We start from the raw sequence: 19,051 nt of genomic DNA on the forward strand, positions 1-19,051 counted from the left end.
CCTCTGTGACCCTTGAAAAGCAGTGAGCCTCCGATAAGTGCACCACTGATATTGCCGTATTGATTTTCCTCCATTCCGGCTCTTGCCATCTTCTCTAAGCCACCGGTTTCATTTTGCACGGCCACAATAAAAATAACAGGCCGATGAAAGATGCCCCCGGGGATCACACGATTCCCCCATCCTGAAGAGTAGTTTACTCTGGATTTGGATGTTTAAGGGAACATCGTGAAATATGAGACACATGAGAGCTGGAATAGATGTAAAAGTTTGCCTTCCGTTTCATAATGTTTTCTTATTAATGATTCACCGTGTCAAATACTGTAGTCTTGACTACACTGAAACGTATATTCCCCTTTGGTTGTCTGTGATTAGCAGTCATGTCAGTTGGTCGACCTGTTGTTCAGTAACAGGATGCTTGTGTATGAAGCTCAAATAGTGTATTGTTTAGCTGAGGGATGGGTTTTAGGAGAAAGGTGGCAGCATTGAAGACGACCTTTGTTTACGTGTGTTCTCCGGTTGGTGACTTATTTAGGAAATAAAAATAAATTTATGTTTGATCCCTGTCAGGGTTCAAATCCACCACAAAAGATGTCGGTAGATACCAGTGATTTAGACACATTTTTATTACTTCGATGGATAACATATGCCTTTATACACTCCCCCACTCCTCCCTTTCCTCTCTCAGAGAAACGCACACGAACACACAGACATCCATCCATTCTGGGATTGAGTTATCTTTACCCCTTGAGAGTGAGATTACAGCGACATCGGGGTCCTGACGGACACAAAGATAACCGCTGGAAATCCAATTATCTTTTAGTGTTCTTTTTCTAATAGGATCCCTAATACGGAAAACTGATTTTTCCGGTAACAACAGTACGATAGAGGCCGATACCTGCGAGGGAGAAAATAAAGAACGGAGATTTAGAGAGAGTGACTTCTTTCTTTAATGAGAGTCTTTTCTTTATTAGAAATGAACTGTGGGGGATGCCAGGCCACGGGGCCAGATCTTTAGCATGTGATAGAACGAGGTCATTGTTCTTTTTTGTTAGCGTTTGCTTGATCCCGATGTGATGGAGTGTAATTGAGTTGACTCCCGACTGAAGAGCGTGTTCGTGAACAGAGGTGATGGGCCACTTCATTAGCGTTTAGTGTCTCTGTTCCTGTAAGGGAAACCGGGAGTTAATGACATCAACTCTAAAATGAGACTCGTGACCTTGTATTATTCCAGCATGAGAACGTTTAGTAATCCTCCAACAGTCTCTGACAGTTTTCTGTACTAGCCAAACAAAAGGAAATCTAAATGATGTGTGATTAAGGCTTTATTAAGGTTACACTCATGGCCTTTGAAAAGTCAGCAGTAATCCTTTAAGCTTCACAGTAAATGCCACCTTAACCACAGAGAAATGGCTTTCTGGACTACACTTGGACATGTTCTCTCTTTTTCTCTCTCTCTCTCTCGCTCGCTCCCTCGCTCTTGCTTTTCTTTCTTTAATTGATTCCCCAGTGATGCCAGTATAGCAGGTCATTATATCTCGTCCCTGAGCCTCTAGTGAATAGAGCCCTTCAGCTGCTGTAGTTCAGCTCACTACACTCTTAAAAATAAAGGTGCTACAAAAGGTTCTTCACAGGAGTGCCATAGAACTATTTTTGGTTTCCCAAAGAACCATCCAGCCTTAAAGGAAAACACCACCGTTTTTCAATATTTTACATGTTCTTTCCTCAACTTAGACGAATCAATACATCCCTATCTTTTTTCAATGCGTGCACTTAATCTTTGTACAGCACGTCGCTAATTTGTTTGCATTTAGCCTAGCCCCATTCATTCCTTAGGATCCAAACAGGGATTTGAATTTAGAAGCCACCAAATACGTCCCTGTTTTCACTATTTAAAGACTGTAACATAAGTAGTTAAATGGTAAATGGACTGCATTTATATAGTGCTTTCATAGACCAATGGCCATCCAAAGCGCTTTACAATTTGCTTCACATTCATCCATTCACTCACACATTCATACACTGACGGCAGTGTCTGCCATGCAAGGCGCCATCCAGCTCGTCGGGAAGGTGTCTTCCTCAAGGACACCTCAACACTTGGTCAGGTGGAGCCGGGGATTGAACCACAAACCTTCCCATTTGTAGACAACCTACATGAACCACTGAACCACTGTCGCCCCGGCTAGATACACAAGTAAGTATGGTGGCACAAAATAAAACGTCTCAATTTTTTAAGCGGATAGAAAATGAAAACATAATGTATGGCGGAAGAGCACTTAGTTTGCAGCACTTTGACCTTGGGTCAAAGTGCGTAATATTGATGTTTGAGCGAGAGGGAAAGTAATCAGGAGTGATGATGTTACTGCTCGCCAAGGTCGAATATAGTTCTCATTTTTTATCCATTTTAAAATCACCACATTTTATTTTGTGCCACCATACTTACTTGTGTAACTATTTATGTAACGGTATTAAAATAGGGAAAACATGGAAGTGTTTGGTGGTTTCTGAAATGACGAGAATTTCCGGCTTCCCGCAATACCGCTATTATCCACCACACTTCTGCAACTTAGGGGCTGTTTATACTTTGTATTAAGATGTGTTTTCATCGATCGGATCACAAGTGGACGAGAGAGACACATTACGTTTACACCTGGTATTTAAATCCGTCTCTTTTGTCCACTTTTGACCGCTTCTGTCCTGAATACTGTGAGGGGGTGCTCTGTGAGACGGTGGGCGAGTCTCTCTGCTGTCATTCAAACGCGAGCGCGAGTAATTATGAGTTTATATGGACGCAAACTAATATTATGTCGGAGTCCACTGCTTGATAGCAAGTAAACATGTTGCACAGAGTTTTGTACGTGTCTATGTAAGAGCTTTCTCTGAATTTTCAGCGCAATTGATGAAATAGGATCGCGCAACTTTCACACGCTTTCAAAACGAAACTACGGAGATCAGCCGCTTTAGTTGTATCAATGAAAGGCTAAAAATAGCGCTGTTCACGCCAGAAGTCGAAAAAATACGTAAAACTTGTGTTTAATACCTCAGATTAGATAAATGGGCGGAGAGAAGGCGATCGCGTGTGGCTGTTCGAACACATTCAACCACATATGCGTTCTGCAACTCCAAAGCGATCCGATCGAAAGTGGTTTCGACTACCTCTGGATGTGGTTGAAAGTGGTCGAAAGTGGACGAGCTCAAAACGTTTTGAACACCGTTTACACCTGGCATTAACGTCGTCCACTTGTGATCCGATCAACGAAAACGCATGTTAATGCAAAGTGTAATCAGCCTCTTATACAACCTTGAAGTAGCGCCTCACATGAAAGAGAAAGAACTCCGTGTATGTTTTAAAGATCGCTCTGCATCTGATCTCTATGCAAAAGTCCATTTTAAAAAACCTTTTAAGAAACGGAAAGGGTGCTCTCTCACCTGCATTATTTAGTTGAATCGTACTAGAGGTCGTTACCTGACTTGGTGCAGTTTTTGTGGGCAGGTGAGAATGAAGCAGTCGAACTTGGCTGCGCTGTGGATTATGGGAAGAGGAAGTGTTTGTTGACAGTTAGCACAAGCAACAAAAGCCTGAATGGCAGCTCGTGGACAAACTTGGAAAAAAATTATTTTCAAGCCGCATCTGCACTTCATTCTTGAAATGATTAGTTTGCCTAAAGTGTGTGTATGCAGACTATGCAGTATATAACGACCACGAATGCAGTCAGTCTCTCCATTCTATTTAAACAGCGGCATGATGTTGGCTGTATTTTCCTCTTCTTTTGTTTACTTCCGGGGTCTCGTTGGAATTTCCCACACTTTGATTCTCACCAATCGAAAAGCAGTTTAGGAAATACTTTTAAAGAAACATGTGGCCAACGAGTAATGTGGAAGTTATCACATAACTGCAGATTCGTTTCAACTAGTTCGGACCAGAGCAATGGGTGTGGTGTGAAAGAGAATCAAAACTGCGGAAAAAGCTACAATGTATCATTTTTTTGCCTTCGGTCCAGATCAATGAACCAAACTACAGATGTAAAAGTATCCTAAAAGTTCTTTATAGCCAGAAATGGAGATTATATGGCATTGTGTAGCACCTGCACACTTGCATAGTCACAGACTCTACAACTGCATGGCCGCTCTGTAAGAATTTTTATTTTTATTGGTGTGGTTTATATTTAGTCTGTGTGTTGGTCTGTCCTCTAAATGTCATGGTTGTCAGTCATTAACCACATTTTATTGAGCTATTGTTGTTATTGTGAGCTGTTCCAGGGGTGCAACAACACATTTGTAGAGTTTCAGTATGCTAAAACATCTTTAGTACCCCCTGTTTGGATATTCGAAGATAATAGAGTGCACCTACAAGGTTATTTTGTCTTTTGTAAGTGCATCCGATCTATGATTTTTGGGCCCACTTCTTAGATCCAAGCAGACATTGCATGCCGTCAAAAAATTTAAATCAAACCAGGAAATGTTTTAACAGCACCACAGTGTCTGTACAGCAAATGTCATATTAGGATAGGATAACATGGTACTTGTACTTGTGAATACCCAGCTAATGTTATTTTTGTGATTTACTGTTTTCTAAATACAATCATCCTATATGATATAAAGAACATTCTGTGAAAATGTAACCTTGATATCTTTAATATTGACTGAGAAAGGCCATGTCAAAGATTGAAATCAACTTTTGATGCTCCTATTCTTTTATTTATATCATGAGACTTTGCCCCGATTTCATAAATATACTGTAGAAAGAAAACAAAATAACTCATGTTGATTTGACCTGTTATCCGAGCATCACTTTTTTCGCAGTAATGTTGTGCTTATTCTGTTTAGTCTGGTCTGGACCAAATGTCTTTCCTTATATTTACCAGTAGTAAAAACATTATCCTGCATTCTCATTCATCCCCACCTGCTCCTCTTCGCCCGCCGGCAGACAAGTTAATTTTTCACTTGCCGCACATCTCCTTCATTTGACTATTTTTCAACAGAAAAGGACAGTTAATTCCTACAATTTCTCAAGCACCGTGACCTTGAAGTTGCGCGAGTCAGCTGCCCGTTGCCCGACCAAAATAATGGAACCAAAGAAATGCCTTTTTCGGGGGAGGGGGTGGAAAAAAGATGAAGAGTCGACCGTCTGTGCATTGTGACTAGTCCATTAAAAGCACAAAATGAAGAAGGGCGAACGGGGGAAGAGAGAAAGCGGAGTTACTTTGATAAGTTGTTGCACCTGTGTTAACCTTGATGGTCACCCTGACTCTGGAAGGGGTGGAAGGGTGCAAGATTATTTCTCTCTCTCTCTCTGCCTCTTGCGTTCCTTTGCTTCAGACTAGATTTCTGCTCCATCTATCGCCAAGGGAACAAGGGTTGGAGGGAAATCAATACGGAGAGGCGTTGGCTGACAGCAGTATCGCTCTAGAATTGAAGCGCCTGTCAGCCTCTGTCACGCGGTGACTTTTGTTGGCTATTGTACTTTTAAGCAGTCATTTTTCTTGGGTTGTCACTTTTCGTTTTTCCTTCTCGCTTTTGCCAGAAATTCCCCTGGCTGCAATTTTTACTCCGCAACTTTAAATTTGAAAAGAAAGTGGGTCAAAAGATCAAGCGCAATGAAAATCTCTCAAATAAGATTGGCCAAATGGCACTGTGTAGTCTCTCCTGTTTTGTTTCACAGAAACCTTGCGTCCACTTCTCCAGACAGCATTTACATTCTTTTAGATGCGCCCGGGACGGAGGCATCATTGGGATGGTTTCCTGGTGTAAATGAAACCACGAGGGAGGGAGTAAAGGGGAGAGGAAGATGATCACAGCACTGTATACTTCACTGTCAGCAGAGTGCAAATCAAGCAGTTTGATAAGATCCCCACTGTTTATAGACAGTTTTAGACTCACTCTCATAGACACACTGTGAGGTTTTCACCATGTGTGTGCAGTACGCCTGGCCGTGTCGTGTCACGCTAATCGACTCACATGCTAAGAATCTGATTGAATGTAATGAGTTCTGGTCTCATGGCAGATAATGATTATTTTGTTTAACTCTTTCACCGCCAGCGTTTTTAAAAAAAGTTGCCAGCCAGCGCCAGCGTTTTTCATGATTTTCACCAAAGTTTAATGCCTTCCAGAAAATGTTCTTCTTTAAATAACATACAATATACCAAATGAAAGAACAGACCCTCTGCTTTCAAACAAAAAAAAAACGTTCTTTTGCAATCAGCTTTTGAATATGGGTAGGTTTCTGCAAAAACACCACATTTTGAGCAAAAAGCAGAGATAATTCCATTTTTGTGACGGACTTTTCATAGAGATCCCATTCAGAGCGATCTTTATAACAGGCACGGACATGCAGCAGCTTGCCATAGGGCAATACTTCCGGTTTTAAAAAGTTGCGAAAGGGCGCCACCTGCTGGATAATAGCGGTATTGCGGAAAGACGGAAAATCTCGTCATTGGCGGGGAAGCGTTTTCTCTTAATTGACGAGATATCTCGTCAATGGCGGGGAAAGAGTTAACCTTGCTCCCCTGTTTAGGGAGGAGAGGGTGAGACTGGCACCCATGGTTGTTTCCATGCTTGCATCTTGTTGCTGAGAAACGCTAGAATCTACTTGTTACATTTATTTATTTGACAGACGCTTTTGACTCTCATTGCATTTTAGGAATAATTTTATTTCCTGGAATACGAACCCACAAGCTTGCACTTGTAGCGCAACAGGAACAGGATGATGCCCACATGGTCATGTGATGAGCAACATGATGAGCACTACCCTACCTGTAAAACATTTTTTGTTTTTATGTGTTTGAATGTTATGGAACAATTTTCAATTTCCATTTATTTTGATTTTTTTTTGTAAATAGACTACTGTATGTTAGTCATGAACATGATATTTGCTGTTAAATGCTAGAAGAAGGCTACTGTTTTAGGGGAAGGGACAATTTGTGGTCCGGAAAAAGCTAACTTGAAGACGGGTTTCAACATGCAAGTTTTTAATAACAACTCCTTGTCGTTTCGGTGTGTACTACGTAAATCCGAATCTGGGATAATGTTGACATCATGCACATGTGTTAATTCGGAATATGGGCATGTGCGAGTATAACAAACAACAAATGGTGGCCTACAGGATTTTGATTGCGCTGCTCAAGATACTGAGATTAGCGCTTCTTCAACAAAGTTTTCAAATTGTTTGCGCTTTATAGTCCAGGGTTACTTGTCCGTCTGTTATTGGTCTAAAAGCTTGATGCTTTTGTCATCTTAACTCTTTCACCGCCAGTGTTTTAAAAAAAAGTTGCCAGCCAGCGTTTTTCATGATTTTCGTCAAAGTTGAATGCCTTCCAGAAAATGTTCTTCTTTAAATATATAAACATACACATATACAAAATGAAAGAACAGACCCTCTGCTTTCAAACAAAAAAAAACGTTTCATCCAACCTTCAGTGGTTCTTTTGTAATCAGCATTTGAATATGGGTAGGTTTCTGCAAAAACACCACATTTTGAGCAAAAAGCAGAGATAATTCCATTTTTATGACGGACTTTTCTTAGAGATCCCATTCAGAGCGATCTTTCAAACAGACACGGACATGCAGCCGCTTGCCATGGGGCAATACTTCCAGGTTTGAAAAGTTGGATAATAGCGGTATTGCGGAATGACGGAAAATCTCGTCATTGGCAGGGAAGCGTTTCCTCTTGATTGACGAGATATCTCGCCAATGGTGGCGAAAGAGTTAATTGTTTTTATTTATTGTTCTGTAAAAGAAGGTAACAACAGTATCTACTTGCCTGGCAAAGTTCAAATGGCATTCGTATCAAAGTTCAAATCTGGTGAACCTTGTCTCGCAAATTCTTATCAGGTGAAGACGTGACCAATAGAAAATTCCCATGTTCGCAGTAATGTCCAAAAAAAATATTTGCATGCTCAAGATCTAGTTTGACCGCCCCTTTAGTCAAAGATAGTGAATCCAGTATCAGTGCATCTGTATTTAAGGCCTTTTCACAGACTTTTTGCATTTGTATGTATCTTCTATTTATTTTTGCTTGACCAAATAATTGTGTTTATTTATATTTTTATTTACTTGCAAATATTTTTTCATACTATACATATTCATGATTACTTTTGTTTGTAAATGCATTTGTGCCGTTGACTAAACTGAAGATAAAACAGTTAAAGTGGTTATAGTAATATGGCACTACAGGCTTGCAATGGGTCTTGTCCTGCATTGAAGGAAATGAGTTGTGACTCTGTCCGATTCATTTCTCCACAACACAGAGCATTCGGATACGTAGATGATTACTCTGTCTGAAGTCATAAACACATTGCTGTCATGGTTCACTTTCTGCCTCTGTGGCTTGTACTTTAACTGCACTGTAACTGGAGTTTGTGGTCACCCCTTCAAACAAACTGCCAAACATGTGGAAGACCCTTTCAGTGGTGGGTTCCAGAAATGTTATGATGTCAGTATATAATCACGGGTCCAAACGTGATGATAATGTCACTGTATGTATGTATTTCACCTGAATGTTTCCTGTAATTTTGCCTGTATGTTCAGCTGTGAGGAAGCCATTTGTCAGGAAGTTCATGAAAATTACAAAGCCCATTATGGAGCTTAGGGATTTGGTGGCCGTTGACACTAGTTGATAAAGTGCCTGTTTATGCCAAAGTGTTTGAACTCATGACAGCTAATTAATAAAGTGTTAATCGCTCGCTGAAAGGAACAATGAAAAAATATGGATGATTGCGTTTGGTGTTTCTGAATCTCAAATGAGTTAAGAAATGCACCTTTAAGCGAAACTTCAAAATAGTTTGTTTCAATAAACAATATGAATTTTAGTACTCTTGTATAAAATATTACAACAAATCCATGCCCTTTACAAATTATTTAACATAATTTAAAAGGTCTCATTTGAGAAAAACACAACAGATTCACATGAACACGCATACACACATTAGTAATCTCCATGTGCACCTGTTATTGTATTTGGGTCAAACCATATTTTATTGTAAACCTTTTTCTTTTCTTCATTCTTTCATCAAAACAAATGTGTTACCCATCTTGAATTTTCCATTTATTACCCCACGACATGACCTTCTGCACACAACAGAGACAAATCGCTGCCTTTCTTTCCGTTTCTTTGCTTCCCGCTTCTTTGTTACGGTAGACGCCCAAATAGGTTCACATTTAAACACCCACCCTTTACATTTTACCTCTCTTTTATTCCACCATGCTCTTTGCTCAGCTTTAAGGTCAATGTAGAGTTAAGAGCAGCGAAATGAGACACAGATTGATAATTAGGAGAGGGAAGCCCCCCTAATGTGATTTATCTCTATGGATTTTCTGTCATACAAGAGAAGTCGATCCTCAAATTGGAGAGGAGGGCCCATTAGAAGGCACTTTGGAGCGTTTACTGCTAACTTTGCCGAGGCGGGTTTCTGCGTTCGCCCCAGACTGCTGCCTGTACTGTATTTGTTGTCTGAGGCGGGTGCTGTCCGAGGCTAATTTAATTTAGGGCCATAACACGCAATGGATGAAGCTGAGGGAATTACATTAAAACAAGCTAGCAGTGGCTGTAACCTTTTCACTTGATTGCTGTTTGCTAGACATTGCATCAGAATCTGATAAAAGGCTGGGTATAGCAGAAGCCGTGTTGTTTTTTTGTTTTGGTTTTTTGCTTGGTGCGCTGTTTTTTTTGTCTGTTCTGGGTTGAATTCGTAAAACCGTCTCAGCGGCGCTGCGGCTTTGTTGCTTATTGCTTGATTTATTGATTCTGATCAGGACGCAGGTTTTCAGAAAGGATGGTTCATTTATTTTATTTTCCCCTGCTTTTCGGTACAAAAAGATAACACAGAATTTAAGTTCTTATCAAAAGAGATTTTTGCAGTGAGGTGTTTTTTAAAGCATCAAATTTACATCCAAGTTCAAAGGCCTTTTCTGATAAAAATTCTGACAAAGAAAAATGTCTCCTCTTGCATTATGGGTAGTTTCTACATTTTTAGCGTAGCCCGAAGGCATTAGCAAATACATGTCCAGTGTTATTAATCACTGTGACAACGGGCTGGAAATGACCCAGAGTTCCATTTGTTTCCTGTTCGTATGGAGTTACCGCTCACGCACGCACGGGCCCAGGCGTCAACACCCACGTCTCCAATGATGTAGTGAGCTTTGTTTTCCCACCCGCTCTGATGGACAACATTGTGGTGGAAGTTTTTGTGTGCTTGTTTACCAACACTAGGAACTCTGTCTAGCGAGTAAAATATTTATGTGACTTGTTTCTGTGTATGACAGAGTTTGGTGTATTTAGGGCATAGAATTGAAAACTGGTTTCATAAAAAAAAACAATACCCTTGGTTCAGTTCACAGTTCTTGAACATCTGCATTTTCGCTAATGCAGACAGATCATTGAGTTGTGAACATGCCGTTCGAATTAAATGTGACATGGCAAAAGACTATGGGGCGGTTTCCCGGACAGGGATTAGCTTAAAGGAATAGTTTATCTAATTCCAGATAATTTACTCGTCACCACCATGTCATCCAAAATGTTGATGTCTTTCTTTGTTCAGTCGAGAAGAAATTATGTTTTTTGAGGAAAACATTGCAGGATTTTTCTAATTTTAATGGACTTTAATGGACACCAACACTTAACACTTAACTCAACACGTAACGTTTTTTTTTCAACAGAGTTTCAAAGGACTATAAACGATCCCAAACGAGGCATAAGGGTCTTATCTAGCGAAACAATTTCATTTTTGACAAGAAAAATAACAAAAATATACTTTTAAACCACTATTTCTCATCTAGATCCGGTCCAGCGCGACCTAACGTAAATGCGTAGTGACGTAGGGAGGTCATGTGTTACATATATGAAACGCACATTTGCGGACCATTGTAAACAATAAACTGACACAGAGACATTAATTAGTATCAGTTGACATACAACAACGTCGGAACAGTCCTCGTTCTCAACACTTGTAAACACTGGGTCGGAGTTTCGCGTTCGTCCTCTGTGACCTCTTGACGTCATGACGTATTGCGTGAGGTCACGCTGGCGCATCACGACTGGATCTAGACGAGAAATTGTGGTTTAAAAGTTTATATTTGTTATTTTTCTTGTCAAAAATGAAAATCGTTTCGCTAGATAAGACCCTTATGACTCGTTTGGGATCGTTTAGAGTCCTTTGAAACTCCGTTGAAAAAAAACTGTTACGTGTTGAGGTAAGTGTTAAGTGTTGGTGTCCATTAAAGTCCATTAAAATGAGAAAAATCCTGCAATGTTTTCCTCAAAAAACATAATTTCTTCTCGACTGAACAAAGAACGACATCAACATTTTGGATGACATGGTGGTGAGTAAATTATCTGGATTTTTCTTTTAAGAAAATGGACTATTCCTTTAAACCAGGACTAGGCCTTCGTTTCATTAGAAAATATAAGTAGTTTTAACAAACATGCTTACTAAAAACATTAATTGTGTCCATTTTGAGGCAAAACATAGAGTACTGATGTTTTTAAGATTTGTCCGTGCAAGTGGTTTTCAGTTTGGACAGCTCTTAAAAATGTTTTAGTCTAGGATTAGTCCAATCCCTGTCTGAGAAACCGCCCCTTTTGTGCAGTAAAGTAGTCCAGTAAAAGAAGGTACACTACAGTCACTTGACTGAAATGTTTTTCATTATCATAAAAATCTTTGGATCTGAAGGTGCATATCTAAATGTTTGAAATTATTTTGTTAAAATAATATTTTGACCAAATACTGGAGGAAAAGCAGCCAATGAGAGTTCATAATAGATTGGAAGTCATTACTGTTTGAAAACATGCCAGGGTGAGACCTCAAGAAGCTATGCCAAGAATCTATTTGTACAAATTTTTAAGCAATGAGCTACTTTGAAGAAAATAAAAATATAACATAGTTTTTGGTCATTTTAAAATGTGTAGTCACAACATATTTCTCATAGTTACATTTGAGTTTACTATTATTCTAAAATGTGGAAATATAAATAAGCAGTTACTCTAAACTTTGAAATGGGTACAAAATTTCTATTGGCGTAAGCACAATACCATACAGCATCTCCAGACTCGAGCCTAAAACAGCTCACTTACTTACCGAATCAGTGAAAACTGTTATTGAATTAACGTCCCGCTCACTCACTGAACCACAAGTCATTACTTTAGGTCATATCTAACTTGAAATAAACCAAGAACCGTTACTGTGTTATGTTGTTAAGATTTGTGAGACAGTGTAATTACTGACTGCGGGTTCGTATGACAGACATTTAAGGTTTTGTTATAATAAGTGGGACTTCAAAGGAAATTTGACACCAAATGTAATGGTATGCTACGGGCTGTGTATAATATATAATTATTTAGTGGTTCATCTGTAATGTAAAAAAATTCTTTAATGGAATTGTTAAAAACTGGAATGCATATTCTTAATTTTCTTCTGATGAGGATAAATAATCAAACAAGAGGAAGTAATCTGTTAATTGATTTACAAATGTCGAATGATGTAATGTAAATGAATGCATATGATGAATGGATAAGGATTCATTACTGTTTTCTTTTCAGTCTCACTGCGCTCAGTACACAGCTGAGAAACGTGATGAGGAGAAGATGTGCGATCACCTGATCAGGGCCGCCAAGTACCGAGATCACGTCACGTCCACCCAGCTCATCCAGAAGATTATCAACATCCTGACAGACAAGCATGGCGCCTGGGGCAGCTCCAGCATCAGGTACCACCTCAGTTCCAATAGGGGCTTTTTTATACCTGGACCTTTGTTTTAGAACCTGGTGCGTTTCTCCCTTGGTTCGGGTCGTTTAGGGTATATGTGAACATGGCAATCATGCTCTGATTCGCAGCAAAACAACCGCTTCGAGACCGCCTGAACGAGGTGGTTTTGAAGTTTTGATTCCTGCCCAAAATAATGAGGTAGTATAACCACAGTTACCAAAACCTCCACACAATAATCCCACAAAGCTGTTTTCTGTCCATCCTGATGGACAACTTAAGCCAAATCACATTTGATGCAATGACTTGTAGTTACAAAGTCTGGTTCGTTTGGAAATATTGCCTTGTAGATGCAAATCGAACCAAGATGAAATTGCAACATTGTAGCCATTTAACCCCCGATTTCGGAACAAAGCAATCTATCTACCCTAACTCTGATGCAAGGAAGGGCCCAAGGTGTAGTGTTGGTTATATTCTGTATAGTAGATCGTCCTATCATCATCCTGCAACCTTCTTAAACATGATGCCATTAAACCAAGCATGTCAAGCAACTCTTTCCCTGCCAACGTTTTATAAAAAGTTGCCAGCCAGCGCCAGCATTTTTTCACATTTTCACAAAAGTTTAATGCCTTCCAGAAAATGTTCTTCTTTAAATATATAAACAAACAATATATCAAATGAAAGAACAGACCCTTTGCTTTCAAAAAAAAAAAAATGTTTCATCCTACTTTATCACCTCTCAATTTTGGGTAGGTTTCTTCAAAATGACGAATTTTGAGCAAAAGCTGAGATAATTAAATTTTGTTTAATATAGATCAGATTCAGAGCAATCCTCAAAACATACAAGGAGTTTGATCTGGTTGCCTTAAGAAAATACTTCCGGGTTTTATGAGTTGGCCACCTGGTGGATAATAGCAGAAATACGAATTGCCGGAAAAATTCGTCATTAGCAGAAAAGCATTTATTCTTAACTCGTCAATGGCGGGAAAAGAGTTAATGCCTGGTTGTGCTATAAATGACTTGCGTGCCTGGGAACGGGAACAACTCACTGGTTTTAAACCCCTGTGCGCATAACAACCTTTCTAGTCTGAGCCATGCGCATTACAAGATCAGGTGCAAGGAAAAGCCCAAATGCTCTTTTACGTGAGGAAAAAGCATGCAAACATTTACGGAGAAACAAGTCAACTATCGTCATGAATACTATCAGCGATATATCCGTCTGTCATTGATAGAGGTACTGCCGTCAATCAGCGCAACCCTAGCCCAAGGCAAACCAAAGTATATTCTAAGTCTTACTCTTTGTTATCTTGATTAAAGTCATTCTTTGTGATTTAGTGTTTTCTACACAAAATCATCCTACATAATGTAAAGAACATTCTGTGAAAATATAACTTTAAATATTAAATATTGGTTGCGTAAAGGGCGATTTATAGTCGTGCGTAGCTCTGCGTAGCCTGACGCGCACCTCACAAAATTTCTAACAGCGCGTCGGCTCTACGCGGACTGCAAGCGCTGTGATTTTTTTCACCAGAACCCCTCCCGTCAGGTTAAAAAAACTGCGTCATAGGTATTTCCGTTTGAGACGGTGAAAACAAAGATGAGCCAAGTTGAGGAGTGATTTAACTCAAACTGCAACATAAGTCGTTTTTTATTTACTTCCATCATTGCTGGTCTTCTCAAATTATACACAACAAGTTGCTATTTCTTCTTCGTTTGTGGGTTAACTTGCTTAGCTGCTTCTTCTGTGACGACTTCTGCTGCTACTGTGGTTACACGCGTGATTACTGCCAACCAGCGGTTTCGCGTGTGTTTGCACGTCGACGCAAAAGTATAAATGAAAACCGACGCGGAACCTACGCCGTCGCGGCTAAGCCGTAGGACCTAAGCACGACTATAAATCGCCCTTAAGGCCATGTCAAAGATCGAAACTAAAGTGAAATCAATGATTTAAAATGAAACTGATTCTCCAAATTTCCTATTTAGATTGAGACTTAGTCTGGATTTCACAGATATGGTTATTTCACATTATTATCTACAATGTTTGACTTAAATCATAAAAAATACTATATGGATGCTGTTACTTATAGATGCCCTTATCTTTGTAAGGCGCTTTGGATAAAAGCGACTGCTAAATGCCTAAATGTAAATGTTACTACACTATATTTTTGTCTGTCCAAACGTTGTAAGTACTGGTTATTTTTGGACAAAACTCAGAAACCGCAACAGTACATACAGTTCTGTTTGTAGAAATATGCCTTAAACGCTGTGAGCCCTTAATCCCAGAAGTTGCGTCAAACAAACCAGTCAGAATGCTTTATATGTACTACATACATCAGACCATCGATGATTGTGCTGTCGGATGTCGAGACTAAGCCAGCACTAACTACAAGAGAAACCGTCATTTCTAAGCATAGTTCAGCTCACAGTACACCTGCATTAAAACCTCCTGTACTTTATACCAAACCATCTATAATCATTAAAGCATTTATTAGTTACGTCTCTCACGATAGGCAAAACCTACATTCCTGCCCATTACGGGCTCTAATGGAGTCCTACAGTCATGGTCCTGAGCCTGGGTTATGTCTTATTGCTTCGGTTTCCATACGTGATGCATTGCTGTTGGAATGGGATGAAAGCCAGTGAACGTTACCTAGCCATTACTGAAGGAAACATAAGGAGCGGTATTTATTCCTGTAAACAGGCAGAAATATTCTTTAATGATGCCGTCATGCACTGGTTTCCTCTAGTACAGTTTGCTGCCCAAAGAAACTCATTTTGGCTTTGTTGTTCAATCTCTCTGCGTTAGTTGTAAAGAAACGCATTCTCTAGAGGCTTGGAGACCTCTCTTTCTCTCTCTCTTTCTCTCTCTCTCTCTCTCTCTCTCTCTCTCTCTCTCTGTTCTTTTCTCTCAGTATTCAGAAGTCATATAATGGCAGAGCTCTCTTGGCTCTCTCCCCATTACTGGCCTTTATGCAGCAGGGCTATTGATGACTTCTGTAATAACATGCGATGGGCGCATGGTGACGCTGGCACAGCCTCAGAGCGTGTTTAATAAATCACAATCAGACCATGCCGTTACATCAATACTTCTGCTCAATTACCCAGAAGGTCACGGGCAGAAATGTAGGAGAACTGGAGATCGGTAACTACAGAAGAGAGAACAACATCTGGAAATACAAGAGGGGAAACACACAAACACGCTCAACATAACTCGCAGCTGCACGTGTCTACTTAGTTATATCAGATGGTTTGTAAAGCACTGATTGTTCAGACATGGAAGAAAACAGGCTACAGAACTTGTGTACAAAGAAATTATTTTGGATTAATCTTTTAAATGTGCCTGGATCTGTTTTGGTGCAACCATCTGCTGCTTTTATTTTCTCACAAAATGTTTGTTTTTCTTTTTGTATCCCAGCACTTTAGCGCCATCAGATAAAAACGTAATGCATACTATCAACACATTCATTCAATTAAGCTCCATTCATTGACTTGAAAAACTTATATGAAAATGCCTGATTGTTTTTCTTCGGCTTTCTACTAATAGGATGTACCTAAAATTATTAAGATGTGTCAGATATCATCATCCCACAGTTTTTCAGTACATTTAGATAATTCTTTAATTTTGGTGATTGACATATTGGTTCTGATATAGAAAATATGAATATTAAAACCTAATAATTAATAATAAAAAACAAGGAAGAAAGTTTGTCGACGGTGTAAAAAAACTATTCTTCTCTCTCAGAACATAGCTTTTAACTCTTTCCCCGCCATTGACGAGTTAACTCGTCAATTAAGAGAAACCGCTTCCCTGCCAATGACGAGTATTTCTGGCTTTCCGCATTACCGCTATTATCCACCAGGATACCTCTCTTCTGCAACTTATAAAAAACCAGAAAGTATCTCCCTAGGGCAAACAGCTTATGTCCAATTAAGTTTTGAGGATCACTCTGCATACGATCTGATCTGTTCTTTCATTTGATATAGTGTATGTTTATATATTTTAAGAAAAAACATTTTATACATTATACTTCAGGATAATATATTTTTTATCCGTAGGAGTTATTTATGTATTGTCAATAGTACGTGTTAGGTGATTGATAATTCAATTCAATTTTATTTATATAGCACTTTTTACAATTGTTTTATTGTTTCAACGCAGATTTACATTAATAGACCAATTTAGAGTAGACGTCACAGTTACGTCACCTCAAGCTGCGCGCGCAATGCGGTTGCAGAAAAACAGTGGAAATGAATTATACACGAGTGAAAAGAGCAAGATAACTCACTAAAAAATGTCCTTTTGTGCTGTTAAGTGTCAGAATATGAATGCCAAAGAAGATGGCTTTCATTTTTATAGAATACCATCGTCAAAGACATCATTTGAAGATAAACGTAGGTGTTTATGATTACAATACGCCCTTAAACGGACAGAATGGAGCGAGGAATTCATCTGGAAATCTTTTAATAATTAGAATAGAAAATAAGTAGAGAAGATGTCCGGTGTTCTGTCGAAGTCTGTTCCCTCCATGTGTTTCTTGTAGCATTTTTATCATGTTACAATTATAATTTATTCAGATTAAATGTTTTTTTATACTGAAAAAGCAATAACATCACAATTTTTTTATATTTCATAATATTTGCGTTTTCTATTATTTCTTTTTATTTCCTTATATCTTAGCTTATGTCTTCTTCCTGTTTGTTCTAAAATTATTATGTTTACATACTTAATAAATATATAAATATAGCACACACACACACACACACATGATGTAAAGTGTTATTAATATATAAACAGGCCTTTTTAATGTATGTTTAAACATAATACTTTTATAATAGTTTTAGAACAAACACGTATAAATATAAGGAAGAAATAATAGAAAACAGGAAAATTATGAAATATTTAATAAATGCTATTATATATAATACATGATAGTATTGCTTTTATATGTACTTTAGCGATTCAGACTGTAAAAATAATTGATTTAGCAAAAAAGAACAATACATATACATTACATACATGCATATCAGTAGCCAAGCCTTTTAACTTTTTATCTATCTAAAAAAATAAACGTAATGTGATTAAAACGCTATAAGAAACATTGCACTAAAGGGAAACATAAAGGAATCAGACTTCGACAGAACACCGGATCCATAAAAAACACGGTTTAATGCTAAAACACTTCACAACCCTACTGCGGAGCAGTCACTTTCTGCAACCAGTTTGGCTCCGTCCACAAAAAACGTCATAGCTGTTTGCAAACACGAAATTGGTCTATAGATGCAGGAAAAACACAGAAAAATCATAAACAGCAGAATACAGCAGTTAAGATTTACCATACTAGCGAGCGTAGTAAAAATGTAAGAGGCGTAGTAAATATGTAAGAGGGTGCTAAGCTAAGCCAATGTCAGCAGACTCCACAGGGGTTGAAAAAACAGCGAATCAGATGAATTGTCAATTTTTTGTGATAATTTTAGTGATAATTTCTGATTAATATGTTGCTATTTTTAAAACTAATGGTAGGTAAAAGTGTGGTACATGTTATCAGTGAAAGGTACATTAGGTGGGACTGGTGCACTTGTTTGTGTTGGTTTTGCTGTAAAACCATTAGAAATGACAAAGCGACACTTAAACTGCTTTAGATAACAAACGAAAACAACTACAATTAAGTGTTGAGTGATAACACACACAAACACAAATATAGAGCAAAATCTCTTTTTTCACCTTCATGAAAATGAAATCAGATCCCTCAAAGGGCATCCGGCTTCCATGATTACACCCTTTTGTTGGGAGTGTTAAATTTGCAAGCCCACCAGCTCCCCCCATAAAGACGTATTCCCCAAAGTTTCCATTCAATAAAAGGCTGAAAATGAAAATATTATTTTCCTCCCTGGCTGATGGGAGTTGTTGTTTCCTCATGGCAGGCATCTAATATCATCTGACACCTACTGACCTGCCTGAATGCAATTTGTGTCTTAATATCCAGCTTACAGCAGCCCCCTCCTCTGGAGAGTCGAGGTGCTAGTTGATTTTTTTTCTCTTTCTTTCATTCCACACGTGCTCCGGCCCTCTTATGCTTGCGGATGTATTGTCAGAGGGGTCCACAGGGGTTTGCACACCAGCAAACAAAGGAAAAGACACATATGTACACACACACACGTTCTCCACTTGCCGACCTGGGACGTCCTGCTTTGTGCAGTCCTCGGCCCTTCTTTATTATTCTCTTTTTGATTGGATCTCAGATCGACAGACAGCTACATCCACCTGTCCATCCATTACCACCCTTTCGTCTGGTGGCGCAGGTGAACATGTGGTGTCGGCGTCTGCCAAAACCATACAAAATGAACACAGTGCCCACAAA

The 19,051-nt window shown here is 39.0% G+C and overlaps 1 protein-coding gene across 1 annotated transcript in view; it reads left to right on the top strand.

The window, feature by feature from the left end:
* lrba (LPS-responsive vesicle trafficking, beach and anchor containing) overlaps nt 1-19,051 on the top strand; it is a 336,519-nt gene that overhangs the window by 169,740 nt on the left and 147,728 nt on the right. Inside the window, exon 36 of the mRNA XM_065254703.2 lies at nt 12,530-12,696. Within this exon, the coding sequence (XP_065110775.1) occupies nt 12,530-12,696 (167 nt within the window). The remainder of the gene's footprint in view (nt 1-12,529; nt 12,697-19,051) is intronic.

The sequence above is a fragment of the Paramisgurnus dabryanus genome, chromosome 4 (genome assembly GCF_030506205.2).
Source record: "Paramisgurnus dabryanus chromosome 4, PD_genome_1.1, whole genome shotgun sequence".
Taxonomy (NCBI): domain Eukaryota; kingdom Metazoa; phylum Chordata; class Actinopteri; order Cypriniformes; family Cobitidae; genus Paramisgurnus; species Paramisgurnus dabryanus.